This window comes from Mytilus californianus, unplaced genomic scaffold (assembly GCF_021869535.1).
Source record: "Mytilus californianus isolate M0D057914Y unplaced genomic scaffold, xbMytCali1.0.p SCAF_2, whole genome shotgun sequence".
NCBI classification, from domain to species: Eukaryota; Metazoa; Mollusca; class Bivalvia; order Mytilida; family Mytilidae; genus Mytilus; species Mytilus californianus.
The window spans coordinates 53,037,979-53,059,830 of NW_026262668.1; the positions used below are offsets into that span (position 1 = coordinate 53,037,979).

A 21,852-nucleotide genomic window follows, 5' to 3' on the forward strand; every position below is an offset into this window, starting at 1 on the left:
TGGAACTCGTTGAACTGCATCTGCACATCTTAAAAGTGAAATATGTACAATTTATATTTTCAGAGATACATTCAATAAAAAAATTATGCAAATAAACTATAATTGGCCCTCAATAATGACGGCTTCAGTATGTATACTAAAGAAATTTATCCTGTTGAACTAACTTTGAATAAAGCTAATACTAACAATGACTACTGCCCTTTCCTGGATCTTGATATCTATATCAATAACGGGAAGCTCAATACCAAAATTTATGATAAAAGAGATGATTTTTCATTTTCTATTGTCAATTATCCATTTTTAGATGATGACGTTCTCTTGTCACCATCTTATTGTGTTTATATATCTCAACTTGTACGATCCGCTCGTGTATGTAACAACGTATTAGATTTTAGCGAGAGAAACTTATGTATTACTGAAAAAATATTACACCAGGGTTTTCGATATCACAAACTAGTCAAAACATTTACTAAATTTTATTATCGGTACAAGGACATCATTCGTAAATATAAATCAACATGCAGACATCTTATACGTTCGGGTATTTCACATCCATTTTTTATGGTAATATTCTTTACAAAGCACAAAAATATCGGCATTCGCTCCAAAAGCTAACAAAACCTTTAAACAAACTCAACTTATCTATATTTAATGACTCTACCGTTCAAAAGTGTATACCTCCCTATTTTGATAACACAGAACCACCTATTATTTCATACACATACAAAAAACCCAGCAGAAGTTTAATTTTTAATTATACGTCGGTAACATCAGACGCCAATGTAGAAAATAGTACTCCTTTAACTGTGTATCGTCGAAGTTTAGATATGTTCCCTATGGCCATGTTATTACGGGGAACCTCAATATCGTCCAGGACAGAGAGGTTAAAAACTTTTCGAAAAAAGGACCAAAATATCGTCCTCTTTCTAGAATAGATTGGAAACAGTGTCGTCAGGTCACCAAAGATGCTCTTTCCTCGTTTTGTAAAAATTGGTGTAAACGGGAAAAATCTGATAAAAAATATCTTGATTCTTATTTAAATAAATGTATGAATGTTGTAGATAATAGAATATCACATTTTGAAAATAATTCAGAAATAAATAAAAGAGTACATAATACGCCTATTTCCAGAATAAGAAATAAACTTCAAGAACTTTCAATGCGGTTTGTGTTTGAACCGGCCGACAAAGCAGCCAACAATGTGGTGGTGGTATGCCGTAGATACTACACGGACGTTCTTAAGAATGAAATCTTAAATTCATCTACATTCAACTGAGTCCGTGTGCTCCATAGAGAGTCATATAGTAAACAAACATATCATAACCACATCACAGCTTGAGGCTTCTTCTGAACATTTGAAGGTCCCTACTATATAAAAAAGAAGATGTGGTATGATTGTCAATGAGACAACTCTCCACAAGAGACCAAATGACACAGAAGTTAACAACTATAGGTCACCGTACGGCCTTCAACAATGAGCAAAGCCCATACCGCATAGTCAGCTATAAAAGGCCCCGAAATGACAATGTAAAACAAGTCAAACGAGAAAACTAACGGCCGAATGTATGTACAAAAAATGAACGAATAACAAATATGTAACACATAAACAAACGACATCCACTGAATTACAGGCTACTGACTTGGGACAGGCACATACATACAGAATATATGTATTGGTTACCCAAACTACACAAAAAACCAATAGCATATCGTTTTATCTCGGCCTCTAGTAGGTGTTCTATAACTAATCTTTCACTGCTTTTAACAAGTTCCTTAACTACTACCAAAGAGCTTATCATAAACTATTGTAATAAAATATATGAAAATTGTGGAATTAACTATTTTTGGCGTGTAAAAAAATCTTTGGATGTTTTAGATAAATTACGTGCTTTTGATGGTCCTTTTGATTCTGTTGACAGTTTTGACTTTTCTACTCTTTACACTACACTTCCACACAATCTTATCAAACAAAAGTTTTCTTATTTAATTAAATGGTCGTTTGGTAAATCTGAATGCAAATATATTTGCTGCAACTCATTTAAAGCCTTCTTCTCTAATGAGAAAGGTAAATATGCTAGATATACTTACTGGAGGTGTGATGAGATGATTGAAGCTGTTAATTTTCTCCTTGATAATATTTATGTACGTTTCGGCAACAAAGTTTATCGACAGGTTGTAGGTATTCCAATGGGAACTAATTGCGCCCCTTTAATAGCAGACTTGTTTTTGTACTGTTATAAATCACAGTTTATGACCAGACTCAGTAAAGACCCGTCTAAATTGCATTTAATTGATAAATTCAACAACACTTACCGTTATCTTGATGATATTATTTCGTTAAATAATCAAGAATTTTCTAAATATACTGCCGAAATTTACCCAAAGAAACTTACTTTAAATAAATCAAATTTAAACGGCAATAACTGTCCTTTCCTAGATTTATATATTTCGGTTTTACACGGGAAACTCCACACTAAAATTTACGGCAAAGGGGACGATTTTTCGTTTCCTATTGTTAATTTTCCCCTTTTGGATGGTGATGTTCCTTTGGCGCCATCTTACGGTGTTTATAGTTCACAACTCGTTCGCTATGCCCGTGTCTGTCGTGACGTTTTTGATTTTAAAGAACGTAATCTATGTATTACTGGTAAATTATTAAGCTAGGGATTTCGTTACCACAAATTACTTAAAACCTTTACTAAATTCTTCCATAGATATAAAGATTTGGTTTTGAAGTTTGGTTGTACCTGTAGAAAACTTATTTCAAACGGGATAACACATCCTCATTTTTACGGAAATGTTGTTTACCGTGCCAAGAAATTTAGAAACGATCCTGGTAAACTTATCGATCCTTTAAATAAACTTATTCTAAAAGGTTACCAATTCAACACTGTAATTAGATCACTGAATATTGATTGTATTGGTATTAATATTGATTTTGTTATCAGTAAATTAAAGCAAACTAAATATTATTGATATATACATATACACATTCATGGATCTACAATCTGTCGATACCTGTATCTTGCCATTGCACAAGGTCATGTTTTTCTCTGACTGTTTATGACGTCTTTACACTAAATCCATTGGATGTTGGATGTGTACGGATTGATAATTTAGTCTTAGATGCATGATTTTTTAAGTTGTTAGTGGCTTTGAACTAGCTGTTAGTAACTGCGAGTACTCTCTGATCTGTACTAAGTGTCTTTTTATTGTTGGGATATACAAGTACCCGGCCACATCCACTCTGTGTAGTATTTCTGTTTGTATCCCTCTGATGAGTTAAGCCTTTTTCAACAGATTTTTATAGTTCGTTCTTATGTTGTACTGTTACAGCACTGTCCCAGGTTAGGGGGAGGGTTGGGATCCCGCTAACAGGTTTAACCCCGCCATATTCTGTATGTATGTGCCTGTCCCAAGTCAGGAGCCTGTAATTCAGTGGTTGTCGTTTGTTGATGTGTTACATATTTGTTTTTCGTTCATTTTTTGTACATAAATTAGGCCGTTAGTTTTCTCGTTTGAATTGTTCTACATTTGTAATTTCGAGGCCTTTTGAAGCTGACTGTGCGGTATTGGCTTTGCTCATTGTTGAAGGCCGTACGGTGGCCTATATTTGTTAATTTCTGTGTCTTTGGGCTCTTGTGGAGAGTTGTCTCATTGGCAATCATACCACATCATCTTTTTTATATCATTAAGAAGGGATATAGTTACGATACTGTTGTCAGGTCATTAAAGATGGCATATTTTGGCTTTAATATTGATTTACTTATAGGGTCTTTGCATCGGAAATAAACACTTTTATTCTAAAACCAGTTGTTGGCATGATACGGGTTATGTTTTTTTTTCATATATTTTATGATGGTATGATGCTAAACCCCTAAGGGGATGGATTGTGCTTGATATTCAAATGATGAAGACATAATCTTTCAATCAGTTTAATTGAGGTCTGGAGCTGGCATGTCAGTAACTGCTAGTAGTCCTTTGTTAATTTATGTACATTGTATCATTGTGATTTTGTTTAGTTTCTTTTATTACCTATTCTGACATCGGACTAAGACTTCTGTTAAACTTAGTTTTACTGTGCGTATTGTTGTGTGTTTGTTTTTTCTACATTGGCTAGAGATATAGGGGGAGGGTTGAGATCTCAAAAAACATGTTTAACCCCGCTGCATTTTTGCGCCTGTCCGAAGTCAGTAGCCTCTGTCCTTTGTTAGTCTTGTGTTATTTTTAATTTTAGTTTCTTTTATATATTTCGGAGTTTAGTATGGCGTCCATTATCACTGAACTAGTATACATTTTTGTTTAGGGGCCAGCTGAAGCACGCCTCCAGGTGCGGGATTTTCTCGCTGTATTGAAGACCCATTGGTGGCCTTCAGCTGTTTTCTGCTCTTTGGTCGGGTTGTTGTCTCTTTGACACATTCCCCATTTCCATTCTCAATTTTATAATATAATGAAGATAAAAAGCATAGATAAATTTTTTTTATTGAATTTCAGTCTGGAGTCGTAACAATGCAGAATCCAAATAATCTGTGTTCCTGCAGTCTGATTTTAGCAAACGGACAACATCCTGAACTATGCCATCACACACATTTAGAAAATTATGAAAGGAATGCCGATCTGTTCGTCGCTCTGTATCCGCTATTTTCTTAACGAATATAGTATCGGAGTGAATAGCATAAAATTTTATTCATACAAAAAAATGTTTTTAACAATTTACACACAATGACGTTATTATTTAATTATATTACTCCATCTCCGCACAAAAAAAAACCACCCCAAAAATATAAAAAGAAAAATTAACAAAGTCTGTTACACACGATTTGATTGGCTGATACTCTGGAATAAGTAAATACATAATTTGAATAACATATGTGCAAAAATCTTTCTGTGTATACATAAATATTTCTGTATATACGTAATTATTTCTGTATATACGTAATTCGATATATGTATATACGGAATTATTTCTGTATATACGTAATTCGATTTCTGTATATACGGAATTATTTCTGTATATACGTAATTCGATTTACGTATATACGTAATTATTTTTGTATATACGTAAATCGAATTATGTATATACGTAAATAAGTATTTTTGACCCTGATTCCGCGCCATAGCAATAACATATGTTTGTTATTTGTAAAATAAATCAAAAATATTTTAATTTATAATGGGCTCTAGGGAGCTCTTGAGACTTTGCGCAGAAACTAAATGCATAGCCTTGATAATTAATTTTCTAATCAAATTAATACATTTTTGATTAACCATAGTAAATCAATGAGACGAGGCTTATAAGGGATAAACTTAGCTGTAATAACATAGCTTAGTTATTAAAGGAATGTAACCTATTATATGAGACACTTGGGAATTACTGGGAAGCTTGTGCAGAACCTCATTACATGCTCTGGTCATTATTTCTTACAATAAATTAAAATACATTGTAATTAAGCATGATGTATGTCTGAGAAAATGTTTTGGAGTGATAAAGAGAAGCTGTGATAACACCCTTTAGTTATTACAGGCATATTTTTTCTGTAATAACATATAGGTGTACTATGCAAAATTGGCAAACTATGAACTGTTATATCTTTCTATAGTTAAGTATACATAAAGACAATAGTAATATCAATAGAACTTGTATGCATTTTAACTAAACTAGTGATGTATATTGTCCCTTTGAAACATGTAACATACATATGTTATCACAGTTCTTTAATTTTTTAGTCCACAATAACAAATGTATGTTATTTTTCTGTAATAACCCTATAGAGTTATATCCCTGACTGATTATGGTATCAATAAATAAATAACAACTATATATTGTCTAAACCTTTTTATTAAGAACTTTCTATATATACATTGTGTACAATAACATGAAAAAACTGCAAGTATCTTTTATTGAATATAAAACAATTTCCTTAGTGATAAGCATGAAAACACGATGCAACCAAAACGGTAATGGAATCTCACTTCTCCAAGAAATTGACCACTTCTCCCTTCTCTCTCATGGAAGGAGAAGTCACTTCTCCCTCTTCAAAATCCTAGATTAGGCCCTGACTGCAAGGTACAATACCTCAAAGGGAAGGCTGGGATTGAGTTTGGGGGTGATGAATTATAAGGGGGTTCAAAAAATTGGGGGGGGGGATTAATTTTTCCTTTTTTTTCCTTTTTTTTTCTTTAAAATTTTCCATTTTTAAATTGGTTATTTCTGATTTATATATAAAAGCAAATAATAATGATATGGTTTGAATAGGTAAATTAAAATTTTTTAAGTTCTTAGACCACATTCATTCTGTGTCAGAAACCCATGCTGTGTCAAATATTTAATTACAATCCAAATTCAGTGCTGTATCAAGCTTGAATGTTGTGTCCATACTTGCCCCAACTGTTCAGGGTTCGACCTCTGCGGTCGTATCAAGCTGCGCCCAGCATAGCATTTTATTTTAATTTTGATGATAAATTCCTTAACAACTTATATTCAATCTTGGAAGGCATAATCCATTTATTTATATGAATTAAGAAACCATTTTTTATAATAATAATGTTCTAATTTTATGCCAATTTGAATATTGGGAGTATTTATAGTAATAATCTTTTACTCAAAAGCAATACAGCTTATAGAATTTACATATACAAATATAATAGCATCAGTGAATAATTACATATGTGTTTTACAATTACAAACAGTTTGAATCATTGAATCATCAAAATGGCAACAAATAATATAAATAATGAAATATGAGCATTATATTATGAATAACAAATCTTATCAGCTAAATAAAGGTATTTACCTTGATTGTTAAGCTCTTTATTGTTATGAACAGACAATAATTGTATAAATTTATAACAAGATGGTTTTTTCCAATAAAATGGTTTTATATATTTTTGCCTTATATCAAAATATTTGTCACATACTAAAATATAATGGTATTCATCTTCAATCAGATGTTTATCACATATTCTGTTTTCTCTTTCAATATTACAAAATCTACAGGTTTCAATGTTAAGGCAGTGTGCAGACAATCTATATCTACAAATATATGGCTTATACACATAGTTTACAGGTTTGTGTAAGAAGGTAATGATTTACCAAAGCATTGTTAAATCTTATGGCAATCATAAAACGTTGCCACAATATAGTAACACAGTAAAGCAGGAGGACATTTAAAGGTCAACATTGTGTCTTCAACAGTAGCAAATGCCAAAGTCTTAATTGGCCCTTGTCTAACCAAGTTGAGAAAATCTGCCATCAACAACATATTCTTTATAGGGCCAAAAACAGTACCATATTAAAAAAGGGACCACCATTAATGGTGTTTTTGGCTTTGGACAGGCACATTGACTTGAGAGTCAACTCTCCTCTTCTTTTTCATTTTTAGAAGTACAGATTAAAAGTTATTTCTTTTTGTGCATGTTATACACATATTTATTACAAAAATAAGAATGATAAAAATATCATTAAAATTTACAATTTTTTTTTCTCAAATTTATGGCATTCAAAGGAGCAGTGGACCATATAGCACACATTATTTTTATTCACAATTTCTATCTAGAACATAAATCAATTCACAAATTTTAAGTCAATATCAATCCCAACTAACAGTATTGTGATACACATTGTATTGCAAATGAAATCATGTCTCATAATATGTATTGCATCTACATGATATAAGTCAAAAAGGATGTGTTATGCAAAAAAAAGGTTTCTGATGCCAAATTTGAAAAGTTTTCTTTATCAGTACCTTCTTCCTTGTATTCCACCTACTTTTATCCAGAATTTCCCGTTCTAGGTAACATGTAGAAAAGAATCATGTTTAGGCAGAAGATATAGTCCAATGAAATCCTGTTTTGAAAAGGGCAGAGTCATTTATGTGATTTTCTTTTTTTTTTTTTCAAATAAAGAGAAATAGAAAAAAACAATGGCTGTATATCACAAATTTTTATATGGTCAATACAATTTGATCACACAAATAGCACAGTTGCAGTTTAAAGAACATTCCTTATGTCATGTGAAGTAATATATAGGAGCTCCATAATCCAAATCTAGCAAGCCGATTATAAATTTTTTTTTTCTCAACAAGGAATATTAGACTAGTCCCTTTAGGACAGATTTTGGTTTTACTGTTCAGTCTTCCTGCTTCCTTGTTAATAGTTTTTACAAATTCTGATCTGTTATTGGAAATTTATATTTATATCTATGTTGATACTGTATAAGGATTTAATGTTTAATTTTGTATTTAAATTACAATATATGTACAAAAACTTAGTCCTTTTTGTGTGAGTAAAATGAAATGTATTTACAGGGTAATTTAGATGAATGCACGGATCCATGGGGTATCCGTGTTGAACGAGTTGAGATGTAAGTTTAACATACACACAATGTGTGTTTTCCGTTAGTAGATATGTAATACAAGAGTGTGTTTGTGTAGTTGGTCAAATTCTAATTATACTGAAAACGATTGATTTTTTTCTAACAGTTTGACATGTTTGTCTTTTCCTTGAAAAATAACTTTTTCAGAGTTATACGGCATGGGTTTATAATTAATAAAAAAATCATGTTTAAGTGTTAAAGAAATTTACAAACCATAAATTTGAACAATGCCTGTTCTTATCTCATATAAGTGTAACTATATTGGTGAAAAGAATAATTACATGTCCATTTTACAGGGTGCAACTGACCTTGACCTAATTTCATGGTTCATTGTCCAATGTTAAGTTTTTGTGATTAGGTCTGTAATGAGTTTCACAAAAAAATATTACGACTAAAATTGATTGTTAGTCTTATACAATTCAGTATACTTACAATCAACTTTAGTTGTAAGATTTTTTTGTGAAACTCATTCCTGGTTCTCAAATAATATAAGTAATTATAGGTCATCTATTTTCAATGTATAGATTTTTTTGTAGGTGTACTTTGTTTGACAGGGTTCATCTGACCTTGATCTCATTTTCATGGTTCATGCATTGGATAAGATTAAGATTTCTGTTTCCAAAAAGTTAATATGTTAAACGATATTGCACCTCAAACTTACACACTTTTTATCATTGCAAAGTAATATTAGGAAGGGTTTTATAAAATCAAAATAAAAGAAGCCTTTCTTGTATAATGTATGGCATAACAAAAATACAGAGAACTATGACATACCAAAGTCCAAAAAGAGTCCCTTGGAATGAATAAATAAAGGCAACAGTAGTATACCGCTGTTCGAAATTCATAAATCGATTGAGAAAAAAACAAATCCGGGTTACAAACTAAAACTGAGGGAAACACATCAAATATAAGAGGAGAACTACGACAACAGAAACACAACATTAAAATGTAACACACACAGAAACGAACTATAATATAACAATGGCCATTTTCCTGACTTGGTACAGGACTTTTTAAGAAAAAAATGGTGGGTTGAACCTGGTTTTGTGGCTAGCCAAACCTCTCGCTTTTATTGCAATGTTAAATATAACATTAAAATGACAACAATACATGACAGGACTACAATAAAAATAAATGGGATAACATTTAGGACAGAGAAACATAATATATACGAATAATAGCTAACAAAAGGTACCAGGTTTAAAATTTAATACGCAAGACGCGCGTTTCGTCCACACAAGACTTACCAGTGACGCTCAGATCAAAGAAGTTTGAAAGCCAAAATAAGTCTTTTCTTTTCTAATGACCTATAAAGTTACTCCCAACAAACCACCTGTTGACAAGGGGAAGTAACTACCTGTTGTAAAAGGGAAGTTATTCTTACAAAATGTACCGGTAAATGTCCTAAGTTTTGGTGAAAAAATAAGTGTTTTCAGCAGCTTTGATGTCATTCTGAGATTTTGACCTGCTTAACAAAGACATAGGTGGTGCAGGTAGAGTGCATGAATAACTGAATGATTAAACATGCATGATACTTTTGTTTTATTTTCTATTGTTTTCAGTTTCTGGGAACAGATGTACATAGTGAATCTTTTACATGTGTCAATCTTAGCTACTGGTGCTGTGGATTCATAATTATTCGTGGGTTACTCTTTTTTAGGGATTTCTTTGCTCAAAGTGAACCAAGAATTTAAGTGTTAATCAATATACAAATTTAATATGGGCTAATTGTATGAAGAACTAGTTAAAACTGGGAATTTTGGAAATTATGTATCATTGAACAATCTTCCTAAATTCATGTAAATTAATTATTAATTGGTAATCCTGAAAATAAATGAATTCACAGTATCTGAATGAAAATTGTGTTTTTAAACTTTCTTTTTGACTAGTGTAAAAAATCAAATTGGTTAAAATTGGATTCCTGGCAATTTGAAGAAGAAAAAATGTTCATGAGTATAAATTTCATGTAAAACACATACATGTCATCTTTGCTAGCCAAGGGTTTCAATCCAGTCCCCTCCTCTGGATAGTAACCCTTGGCTTGTGAAGATGCATACATGTAGGAAGATCATATGAAATAGAACGGCTGAAGAGGTTATAAAAGAATTTTCCTTGCATTAAAACCATTGCATGGGTTTTTGTTGTGTGTGCGATATTTTAGTTTCTTTTGTTCCTTTTTAGACCTCTTTGGATGAAGCCACTGATCCTTGGGGTGTAAAAGTTGAACGTGTTGAAGTGTGAGTATAGGGAAAATATATACAATACTTAAATTTTGTTATTAACCAATTTAGATGCAGTTTTGAAAGTTGGCTCATTAAATGTTTGGAAAAACTTTTCAAGATAATGTTAAACAAACATCAATCAATCATTCAACATTAATGTTACTTTAATATTTGATTGATCTCTGTACTTGTAAAAATCTATTTTTTTTCTAAACGTAGATAGCACTGGTGAGATCCCCATTTATCTGTAAACATGAATATGTTTGTATTGCATTAAAAACAGAAAATGAACATGATGGAAAAATTTGTTCACTTTTAAAACTGATTTAAAATTTCACAAGAAGTTATTCCTGCTTAAACTTTCTTTGTAATTGGAGGAAAATTTCTTGCTTATGCATTTTCTTGAAGTATGATGTACATGTCCAACAGGCCTGGGGGACAACTGACCTTGACCTCATTTTCGTAATTAATATCAACATTCAGTTCTTGTGATAAAAGGATCTTTGAGCTTTGAGTAACAGGTTAACTATATTTGTTTAGGAGAATAATTGTAAGGTGAATATGTCTATCAGAAAGGGTTCACCTAATCTTGACTTCATTTTCATGGTTTGTTGATCAACACTAAATTTTGAGTATTGAGGGGGTTCTATTATGTATTGTTAGGAATTGATGAAACACAGTGTACATGTCTGTCTAATAGGGATCAGCTGACTTGACTATTACCTAATTTTTATGGTTTAGTTTTTAAGTTTTCATGATTTAGACAGTTTCTCACTAACTCTAAGAAATAGGTCAACTATATATTTTGTTGATAGTATTATTGTAAGTTGAACATGTGAATGTAATAGGGCTCACCAGACCATGACCTCATTTTTATGGTTCATTGATCAATGTTAGGGAAAACACATGTAGTTTTGGTAACTTTTGAATTTAAATTTTTCCTACATGTGTCTCCTAAATTTTGATTTAAAAAATAGTGTGTTATTTATATCTGATTGCATCTGTGTGGAATTTTGCATGTCCTTTGATGAAATTGAATTAAAAAAAAAGAACACAAAATTAGTCACATGTTTTCTGACCTACAGATCTCAAATAATAAGGACTGAAATAAAAACAGAATATAACCTGTACAATGCTGTATGTTGTGAGTGGTAGAGCATTGAATTTAGAACATAATAGAAGTTTCCAATTACATTAATTGCATATTTATCCTCGGCATATTAATCATTTCAGTTTTTCTAAATTTTACTATTGTCCAGAAACTTTATTAATCCGTATATTTCAGCTATGGGGAAACAGGGTTTACTTCAAATTGAAGTTGTCAGCTATATGGTTGAAATGCAGAACTTCAGTTCTGTTTTACCAAACATTATTTATTTTCAAAATTTATTCAGTTGGCTTTTCTTTATTTTCATCCATATATAAAGAAAACAACAACAAAAAAGTATGAGGAACACATTATTTTCCTACAGATTAATAGTCTACTGACAGTTATTCATAGAAATGCTACATTTGAGCAGCGGTCAGAATGAAACCCTATTATATCTTCAATGCTGGTCGCTCTTATAGAAGGCCCAGCTAGGTAGTTAAAAAAGATTTGAACCATATGGCTGAATTTTCTCACATAATAAAACAATTATTTCAGGCAGCTAAATTTGTTAACAGCACCATTGCTGCCCTATCAGATTTCAGGTTTTTACAATTGAAAGACTGAAAAACATGTTTGGTCTTGAGTTACAATATTTCTCAACTCCTGGTAGTTAATTGTAGATTTAAAATGTGTATTCTTAAGCTTCAATGTTGAAAATCTAAAATTTAACTAACTTGAGTGAAGATATTGTAACCCACTTGCAACAGAATGAAAATTAATATATATAGTCATTTTATTATTCACTGTTTCAAGACACAATTGATTTTTTATGATGTTAGATTCAAGGAGACAAAACAACTGTCTTTGTTTTAAAGATATAAAAGTCTCAGATATTTAGATATTTATACTTATCGTTACAATTTAGTTTTACTGGATTAAACTTTTTCAAGTACTATTTCAAGTTTAGAAATCCAGATACTAATTATTAAAACAAAGGTTGAATGAGGACTAAAACGTAGTGGTGAGGACTACCCACCAGAGAACACAGGACAAGGATGAAAACAATATTACTGTTGGATGCTGTATGGCCTTTAACAATGGACAAAACCCATACAGAATTGTCAGCTTTAAAAGGTCATGGCTTGACAAAATGTCAAGCAACTCAAAAACAGAAATCTTCAGCCTAAATTATACATAAAATGTTACACAAAAAAAAGTATGGCAGATCTCAACCAACAACAACCACTGAATTACAGGTTCCTGACTTGGGATACGCTAAAGTAAGAGGAAACATCTTAGTAAACATGGTAAAAACTGTTATACTTATCAAATCAATGATGGCCATGCCAAAGCACTGACTACACGCTGGAAGATAGATATCCTTTGAAACAGCAGTGAACATAATTAAGAAAAATCAGATATTCTAAATTTCCTCTGTGTGAAGAACCTTTCTTATTTAGAAATTTTAGTCAGCAAGAGTAAATGTTTCAATATAACTTAATTCTATCAAAAACTTTGATATGAACAAATCATATAATGGCCTCTCTTTTAAAAGATGAAGGGAATCCTCTTAATGATCTTTGTATGGTCTTAAAGTGAAGTATAAGGGCAAATAATTGAGGATAGTCTTGAAACTGACCTATTTACGATTTCAGCAGACTTGACTAAAGTTAATGCCCATGCAGACATGTTGGAACTATGAATTTTAAGGCATAGTTTGTAATCTCACTATGAATGACTATAATTTTATTCATGAAAGTTAAAGAAAGGATATAATGTATAAATGACACAAAATCTCTACAAGCACTTGACGAAAGCACCAGGGAGTGGCTCCACATGGTGGAGCTAAAGCTAATCACAAGTGTCTGAATTTGTGTTTTTCTACAAAGAACTTTAAAGTGCTCACTTGAGGATCATGTCATGTAATTTATATTTTATACTTATAGTAAGGATGTCCGTCTGCCAGTACAGTTACAGAGAGCAATGGCTGCAGAAGCAGAAGCTGCAAGAGAAGCAAGAGCTAAGGTAATACAGTAATCACAAACACATACAGTCAAATATGCCTTAAAATGCACCTTTATAGAGGCTAGGTCAAGATTGAGAAATAACAAAATTTATCCCCTTGTAAGTTATGCCCTTTTTTATCATTTATATTTTTTTTTTGGAGGAGGATTAGTTTCAGTGACGTTTATACTGAAAAACCTGACATACTAATGTGAAAAAATTGAAGTAAGTTCTCTATAACATACATTTCTTGATAATGTTGATAAGCCTATAACTGTTTATAGAAACCACAGTCATGACAGTAATACTATGTCTTTTATGAAACAACTTTTTTGTTGGAAGAAATTTGTTTCTTTCAGTTGGATAAGTACATGATCATTATCAGTACAATCAGTTAAATAAAGCACTGACCTTCAGTAACTAACTGTCAAAAACACACCATGATAGATCCAGTGCACCCATCTTTTTTGTAGCAAATGCTAAGTCTATCACAGAATAGTTATATTAGGGTGCTCTGTTCGAGCGGATGTGATAAGCAAACTAGACAATTGATCAATCAAAGACCACAAAATTGGATAGGTTGATTCTTGTCTGCTTAAAGTCCAGTGGCAATTTCCCAAATTTGAAGGGTAATATATGCTAATCATATTGTTACAAAAATGAGGCATCAAATGGTCACATTAGATATTTTCTTTATGCTCTTTTTAATGTAAGGAAAAAATGCAAGAGTTTTCAACTGTGGCCGTGTGGTCTAAGAAGTCCAACTACTGTGTCACTTGCCTGTCAACACTGAGGTTGTGAGTTGGAATCCGGCTCGACTCCAATCTTAATTGACTATGTTTGTCAGTTTTCCTACAGAAGGTTGATGGTTCTGTCCTGGCACTCTGTCTTCCTCCATCAATGAAAACTGACTGCCATGAAATAGCTCAATAGTGCTGAAAGTGGCGTTAAAACATCAATCAATCAATCAATCTATCAAAAGTTTTCAATTTTCAATTTTATGTTTGTGCTTTAGGTGATTGCTGCAGAAGGTGAACAGAAAGCTTCTCGTGCCCTGAAAGAAGCAGCAGACGTTATGGCGGAGTCTCCAGCTGCTATTCAGCTCCGATATTTGCAGACACTCAATACAATTTCAGCAGAAAAGAATTCAACCATTATTTTCCCTCTGCCTATTGATTTGATGCAAAGCTTTATGAAATACACTGGAGGTGCAAGGGAGACAACTCAGGCACACTTCTGAAAAAAATGAATTTGTACATTTCAACTTGCCTCTGTTGATTTATGATACCCATAAGTTGTTCAAGGGAGACAACATAAATCACTTACAAAAAACTGAATTTGTACATATAATGGTTTAAATTTATATTGTACATTTGTTAAGATATATATGTAAGTTGTCAAAAACAGCAATAACCCAGATTTAATGAAGTTTTGTATCTGATGATGTTTATATCACTGACAGTAAGATATATAGACCATAAGAAAAGTAAAAGTCAATTAAAAAATATAAATTGATATGTTTTTGTTAAGAAATTAGAAATGATAAAGGAGCAATGAGGTAAATATCAAGATGGCGTCACAATAATTCCTCCCCCCCCCCCCCCATAAAAAAAAAGATTTTTTTTATACAATTTACTTTTTTTAGAAGCAGAACAGAATTATTTATCAATGTTTATGAAGCTCTATTTTTTTTATTATAGAAACAGATATGATTAGTAGTTTTCAAAAATTAATTATTTAAGCATGCCATTTTATTATATATATTTAACTGCACAGATTACTATGTATATGTGCAGTTATACATTAAAAGAAAATTTTGACTGACATCTACTGTAAATTCAGAAATTATTGCAAGGTTTTTATTAATGCGAATAATGTGACTGCGTGAATATCGCAATAAAAAGAACTTGCATTCTTAAAATTGATACATAGATGTGTATGAAGATTGCATTTTTGTTGATTTTAAAAAATTGCAATAATAAATGCATGCAATAATTTCTTAATTTACAGTATTAACTTATGCTATAGTCCTGTAGCTAGTCATTTGCCATTACAGTGTTACAGCATTAACTGTTTTATATTAGAAAAAATAACTTGCAATATTTACCATTAATTGTACATGTTTGTATATGATGTAGTATTAATGTATCAGAAATCCTTGATGCATGTTGTTATCAATCATGAAAAATAATGGGTTTATCTCTTTTGATTTCCCAAATTATCTCAAAAGAGAAAATAAATACTAGCCTATTATATACTAGCAAACACCGTCAGATCTTAACAAGCCAGCTCAAATATGAATGATCATAAATGGTAAATATGGGGTGCACAGTGTATTATGTGAAGCTAGACTTATATATATTTTTACAGTCCAATTTTTATACCTTTGCTGGGAAGGAAGGGTGTACTGGTTAACTTTGTCCAATGAAACTTTCATCACATTTTTATCAGGAACTACAAATTAGAGCTTCTTGAAATTTGGTAGCAAACTTCTTGTGAGCATACTTTAATACATGGTCCATTACACTTCCATCAATTATCAACTTCCTGTTTACTAATTTTATAGTGGGGGTAATATAAGTTAGCAATAAATAGCTCTCAGTTCAACTCTTTTATTTTATCAGTGTTATTGTGTCCTATCAGCAGGAAGTTTATATTACACTACCTTACATAAAAACAAGTACTTTAGTAAAACAGAGAGTTACCATTGAGGGTTTATTTATAAATTCTGAGAAAAAAGACAAGAAATGGGAAAATATGGTTGTTTTGCATTTTTCAATGCTTTCAGGGTGTACAGATTATTAAAATGCATTGTATAGTTTTGCAAAGCGATTAGGTTTTTTTATGTATTAAAACCACCTCTTAAGGATGTTCGCTAGTCTGTTTCAAAATTACAAGATTTTTTAAAAGACTGTTATAAATTGATGGTGTATAAATAACAGAACTATAAGAACTATGTCCTTGTTTTTGAGATATAAACCATTGAAAAATTGGCAGGAAATGATTTTCTTTAGATTTTTCATACATTTAACATTGGCACCTTTTTTCTTATAAAAGCAATGAAAAAATAACAAGGATTTTATAAGATTTTTAAATATTGCTTCTAAAACTATATGTAGTAGATTTATGAAAAGAAAAGTAAGGGGTTAGCAGCCAAAATTTTTAATGGCACTTCATGGATAAAACCAGAGGATTCCGAATATCTGACAAAAATTCATCATCAAATCACAAAAACAAGAGGAGCAAACATCCTTAAAACATTTTAATCATGTTTCACATATTTGCAATATTTACATTAATCATCAAAGGAGTAGGTCCGGTAAGGGCCGATTTTGGCCCCAAATTTCAGGTTCATCTGATGAAAGATTTTGGACACTTTTTAAACACTTAAGTGTCTACTTTAGTAGAATCAATTTATTTATGTGAAAGATTTGAACTGATTTAGTCATTAAAGACGCTCATATTCAAGCTTAAATGTTATAAATCTATCAAATATGCCATAATATGTCACTTTTCAGATGGTTTTTGTCAAAAATGAAAGTGGCCGCATCCGTGTTCATCCTCAACCTTTATATATGTTATGTATTATCATCAAATACAACTTATATTTAAATATTAAGAATGAACACAAATGCGGCCACGTCCATTTAAGACGGAAACCGTCTAAAAATTAACTCAAATGCTAAAATTATGAAGATTTCAGTAATTTAGCATGACTTAATGATGCTAGTACCCGATAAATATGCATTGTATTATCAAAAACAGCCCATATGTATGTAACAGAAGTATTCTACTTTCCAATGAATAGCTAAAAGTTTACATTTTAACAATTTTGTAAAACTGCTATATTTTGGGGCCAAAAAGGGGTCTTACTGAACCTACTCCTTTCTTCATGTGAAACCATATGTTTTGCATTTGTCTCTTATTTTATGTGAATTTCTTGAAATTCTTTTCATTCTATGTGCAATACTTAAGTCAAAGGAAAAGAACAATATATAATAGGAATGATTAAGTGTTGAGGAGAATAAGTGGTCCTAATACTTTTTGTTAATATTTACCATTCCCCATGTTCTGTGGCATCAGTGTCTTCAAATTTTTGTCAAAATATGTCACAAAGTTATCATAAATAACCTTTTTCGGTTAATGATCAAGGTATTTTTTGTAAGGTTTTTAGCAGTTAAATTTCAAAAATATTGAGGGCACTCGGACATCCACTAATACATATCTAGGTTTTTCAAATTATAACATTTTTTTTTATCACATTTTCCCTAAATTCAGTTTTTGTCTCGCCTTGACGGAGTCAAAAAGCGAGACATAGGTATGCTGTTTTCGACGGCGACAGCGGCGGCGGCGTCAACAATGTATTAGTTTGTGATTCGGTCTAGTTCATGGTGAACCACTAGTTGTAGGTCAATGATATTTGGTATGCAGTTGTATTAGCATTGGCACATCTCATTACCATGCAGATTATTTGGCCCCGCCCCCTCAGTCAAGGTCTATTGACTTTGAAACTTTTCATAGTTTACATGTATTAGTTTGTGATTAGGTCAATTTATGGGGAACCACTAGTGGTAGGTCAATGATATTTGGTATGCAGTTGTATAAGCATTGGCATATCTGATTTCCATGGAGATTATTTGGCTCTGCCCCCTTAGACATGGTCTGTAGACTTTGAAAATTTTGCTAAGTTAACATGTATTAGTATGTGATTAGGTCAGTTCAAGGGGAACCATTAGTAGTAGGCCAATGTTAATTGGTGTTCAGTTGTATAAGTATTAGCACATCTCATTTCCATGGAGAATATTTGTCCCCACCCCCTCAGTCATGGTCTATTTACTTTGAAACTTTTGCTTAGTTTACATGTATTAGTTTGTGATTAGATCAGTTTAAGATCAACTGCTAATGTTAAGTCAATGATATTTGGTATGCAAATTTACTGGCATTTGCAAGTATCGTTTCCATGGAGATTATATAGCCCCACCCCTGATCATGGTTCATTGACTTTGAAACTTTTACATAGTTTACAACTTAATGTTTGTGTTTAGGTTTGTTTAAAGGGAACGACTTATCATTAGTCAATGGTATTTGGTATGCAGTTGTATTAGCATTGGCACATCTCATTCCATGGAGATTGTTTAGCCATGTACCTTCAGTCATGGTTCATTGACTTTGAATATTTGCATAACTTACATGTTAAAGTATTGCTATTTTAATTTCAACATTTGTATTATCAAAATTACAAAAAGGCGAGACATATCTCTGTGATAACAGTTTATTTGTTATTTTAAAAGAAAAGTGATATAAAGGTTCCAAATGGAATATGATTGCTTTGAGATACCATTACTGGCATTAGAATTGGTTGCAAAAATATTGGCTTGTTTTTTTCTTCTGCAAATCTAGTCTGCTCTTGCCTATATTATGATTTAAGTTGAATTTTAAGTGAGAAGAAATGTTTTGAAACATATTCAATTTTGATTTTATAAATAAAATAAAAATAAGAAAATTTTGATTAACTTTATAATTCTTTCATATAAAGCTGTGATCAGATAGATATGAATACTATTTTTTTGTAGATAATAATTCTTTTACATGTGTATTTTTTCATGATAAACAGGGTAATTTATTTTCTTCTTTTTTATTTGTGTACAAATATATGATTTAAAAGCTACAAAAAAGGTCATATATAAGAAATCCTAATTTGTTTTTATTTTTTATAAGAAAACGATTCATCAAAATAAAATGTTTAAGCTTATTGTGTTCAAAAGTGTGATATCAGAAATATTTAGTAGCTTCATCAGTTATACTGTTTATTTAGATAAGTGGGTTTATATTGTATAAATCGGTTTTCACTACAAATACCAGATAGACCAAAGATGTGTAAAATAAAGTCATTTTATAGACAATATATATTCATGTGCAATCAGATATGTTTTTTTGTAAATCAAAATCAATAGGTTGGATGTTATATAAAATAGCTCAGCTGAAAGATATTTTAAACCATACTTCAGCTGTGAAATGAATTGTTATCAAACCTGCATGTTTACTGTTGATTTTGGGGAATTATAGAGCTAACATTCAGTTTATGACTTAGTCACTCAAACTCGATGAGGAAAACATATTTCAAGCCATTTACTCAAGATCATCAGCCACAGGGATTTTTCAGTGGATCACTTTAAGTGCATTGCATAATCAACTTATTTTGATACTTCATCCAAATGCCTTATTGATATTTTTGTTATTGTTTGTAGTTGTTTATATGGTATTATATATAAATTATTGTATTGTGTCTTACTGTTTGTTTTATGTTTTGAATATGTCTCCTGGTAGCACCCAGTGACCCTCGTCTGACTTAGAGTATCAGAGGTCATGGGTTCATTCCTAAATCAGGTCAAACAAAAGACTTTAAAAACTGATATTTTCTGCTACTCTGCCATTGTGTGTTTGGACATAAATATCTGTGTTTCTACCATTTTCAGTTCACTATAATACACTGGTGACATACATTGGATCCATACACCTCATAATTTCAGAATAATAGACCTTGTTGTATTTTTCTGAAAGTGGTGGGGAATTCAAATTTGATACAGTACTATTTATAAATTTTAGCAGGGCAAAATTGATAAAGGTCCCTCATGGTAATAAAGCTTGTCAAAGTCTTCATACATTCCTGGCTTTAAAATTTTTAGATTTAACCTGATGAAAGTAAATTAAAAAAAAGAGCTTTGGATTTATAGTGGTACCTTTATTTTAGGACTTTTTCCCATTTCTCAAAATTAAAATTGACATATAATCTAATGACAGTAGACGAGCCAATGCTTTAGTTCTTTAAATTCCAATAAAACTATAAGATCAGAGCAAATGTATCCATGTGCAAAAAGTGAATGTAGGTAGAAAGTATTCATACCTCCACTCTAAAAGTGGGGGCTAAATTGCATTCACCTTGTCCATCTTGTAATCAGTCTGTCTGTTTGAATGTCTCTCCGTTTGTCCTACAAACAAACAATTCCATCACACTTTTCAGGTAGTACATAACTTTATATTTGGTGAACAGCCTGGCAGGGTTTAATTTTAACACTTTTCGTTTCTGTTAGACATCTACATCCTGTTAACTGATACTTTGAATGTTTCACTCAATATGTTAAATGACTTTAAAAATTTTCGTCACAATTTTCTCAAGTACTACTGAACACAAAGACTGCATACTTGGTCATCAGCAGCTTCACAGCGATAAGTTTTACATATGAGCATTATTCGGAATTGTTGGAAATCTACTTATTGTTTGCCAATACTTTGTAATTTTCAATATTTTGAATGAACTTAAAAACTTTCGTCACACTTTTCCCCAAGTACTGCTATCTTCACATTTACTCTGTTTTTTTTCACATTTAGTCAGCAGCTTATCAGTGACAACTTTTAATGTGTGAGCATTTTCTGAATTTGTCAGACAATTACTTTCTGTTATATCACAGACACATTTGTACTTTCAATTATTTGTTGGGAGTATGTTTAGGACGACATGGCATGCATTTTTGTTGCATTTAGGTTTTTAATTCAACTTTGAATAATTTAATGAGAGGACTTCATTTTAATAGCAGACTATGGAGTTAAAGGATATTGCTGTTTTCTTTTCATTTGTTTTGAGAAGTTCTTGTGTGAAGTCTTTTTCCAATGATTAAGGGACAAGAAGAGAAGCAGCACAGTTGGTTCTAATGGTAATGTGGATTTCTGTTGAAAAACATGTCCTCGAAACGTAACAAATATGTTGTCAATTAAAAAATCAAGCATCTTGATAATGTCAGATTTCAGAGAACTCTTGGTCTAAATCAGAGCATTTTTACAAGGTGTGATTTATCCCTTTCTAAAACAAAGTTTTTATACGACAACAAATAAATTTTGCGGTCGTATATTGGTATCACGTCGTTGTCGTTGTCCGAAGACAGTTGGTTTCCGGACAATCACTTAAGTATAATCAAATAGAAATCTATGATATTTAAATACAAGGTTTATAACCACATACGGAAGCTTGATATTGATTTTGGGCGTTATGGTCCTAACAGTTTATGAATTAGGGGCCAAAAAGGGGCCCAAATAAGCATTTTTCTAGTTTCTAGACAATAACTTGTGGATCGGTGTATGGATCTCTCTGAAATTATACCACAAGT

At 31.6% G+C, this 21,852-nt stretch overlaps 1 protein-coding gene and 1 long non-coding RNA gene across 5 annotated transcripts in view; both read left to right on the forward strand.

Moving 5' to 3' along the window:
- LOC127730013 (band 7 protein AGAP004871-like) overlaps nucleotides 1-15,288 on the forward strand; it is a 69,815-nt gene extending 54,527 nt beyond the window's left edge. For all 4 annotated transcript variants that reach the window (XM_052238058.1, XM_052238057.1, XM_052238056.1 and 1 more), the window contains exons 6-8: nucleotides 10,556-10,611; nucleotides 13,633-13,711; nucleotides 14,706-15,288. In XM_052238058.1, the coding sequence (XP_052094018.1) occupies nucleotides 10,556-10,611; nucleotides 13,633-13,711; nucleotides 14,706-14,930 (360 nt within the window). In that variant the 3' untranslated portion in view covers nucleotides 14,931-15,288. The remainder of the gene's footprint in view (nucleotides 1-10,555; nucleotides 10,612-13,632; nucleotides 13,712-14,705) is intronic.
- The window catches only part of LOC127730032 (uncharacterized), an 88,198-nt gene extending 68,222 nt beyond the window's left edge, over nucleotides 1-19,976 (forward strand). Inside the window, exon 2 of the long non-coding RNA XR_007994938.1 lies at nucleotides 18,100-19,976. This is a non-coding gene — a long non-coding RNA (uncharacterized LOC127730032). The remainder of the gene's footprint in view (nucleotides 1-18,099) is intronic.
- The last annotated feature ends 1,876 nt before the right edge of the window (nucleotides 19,977-21,852 follow it).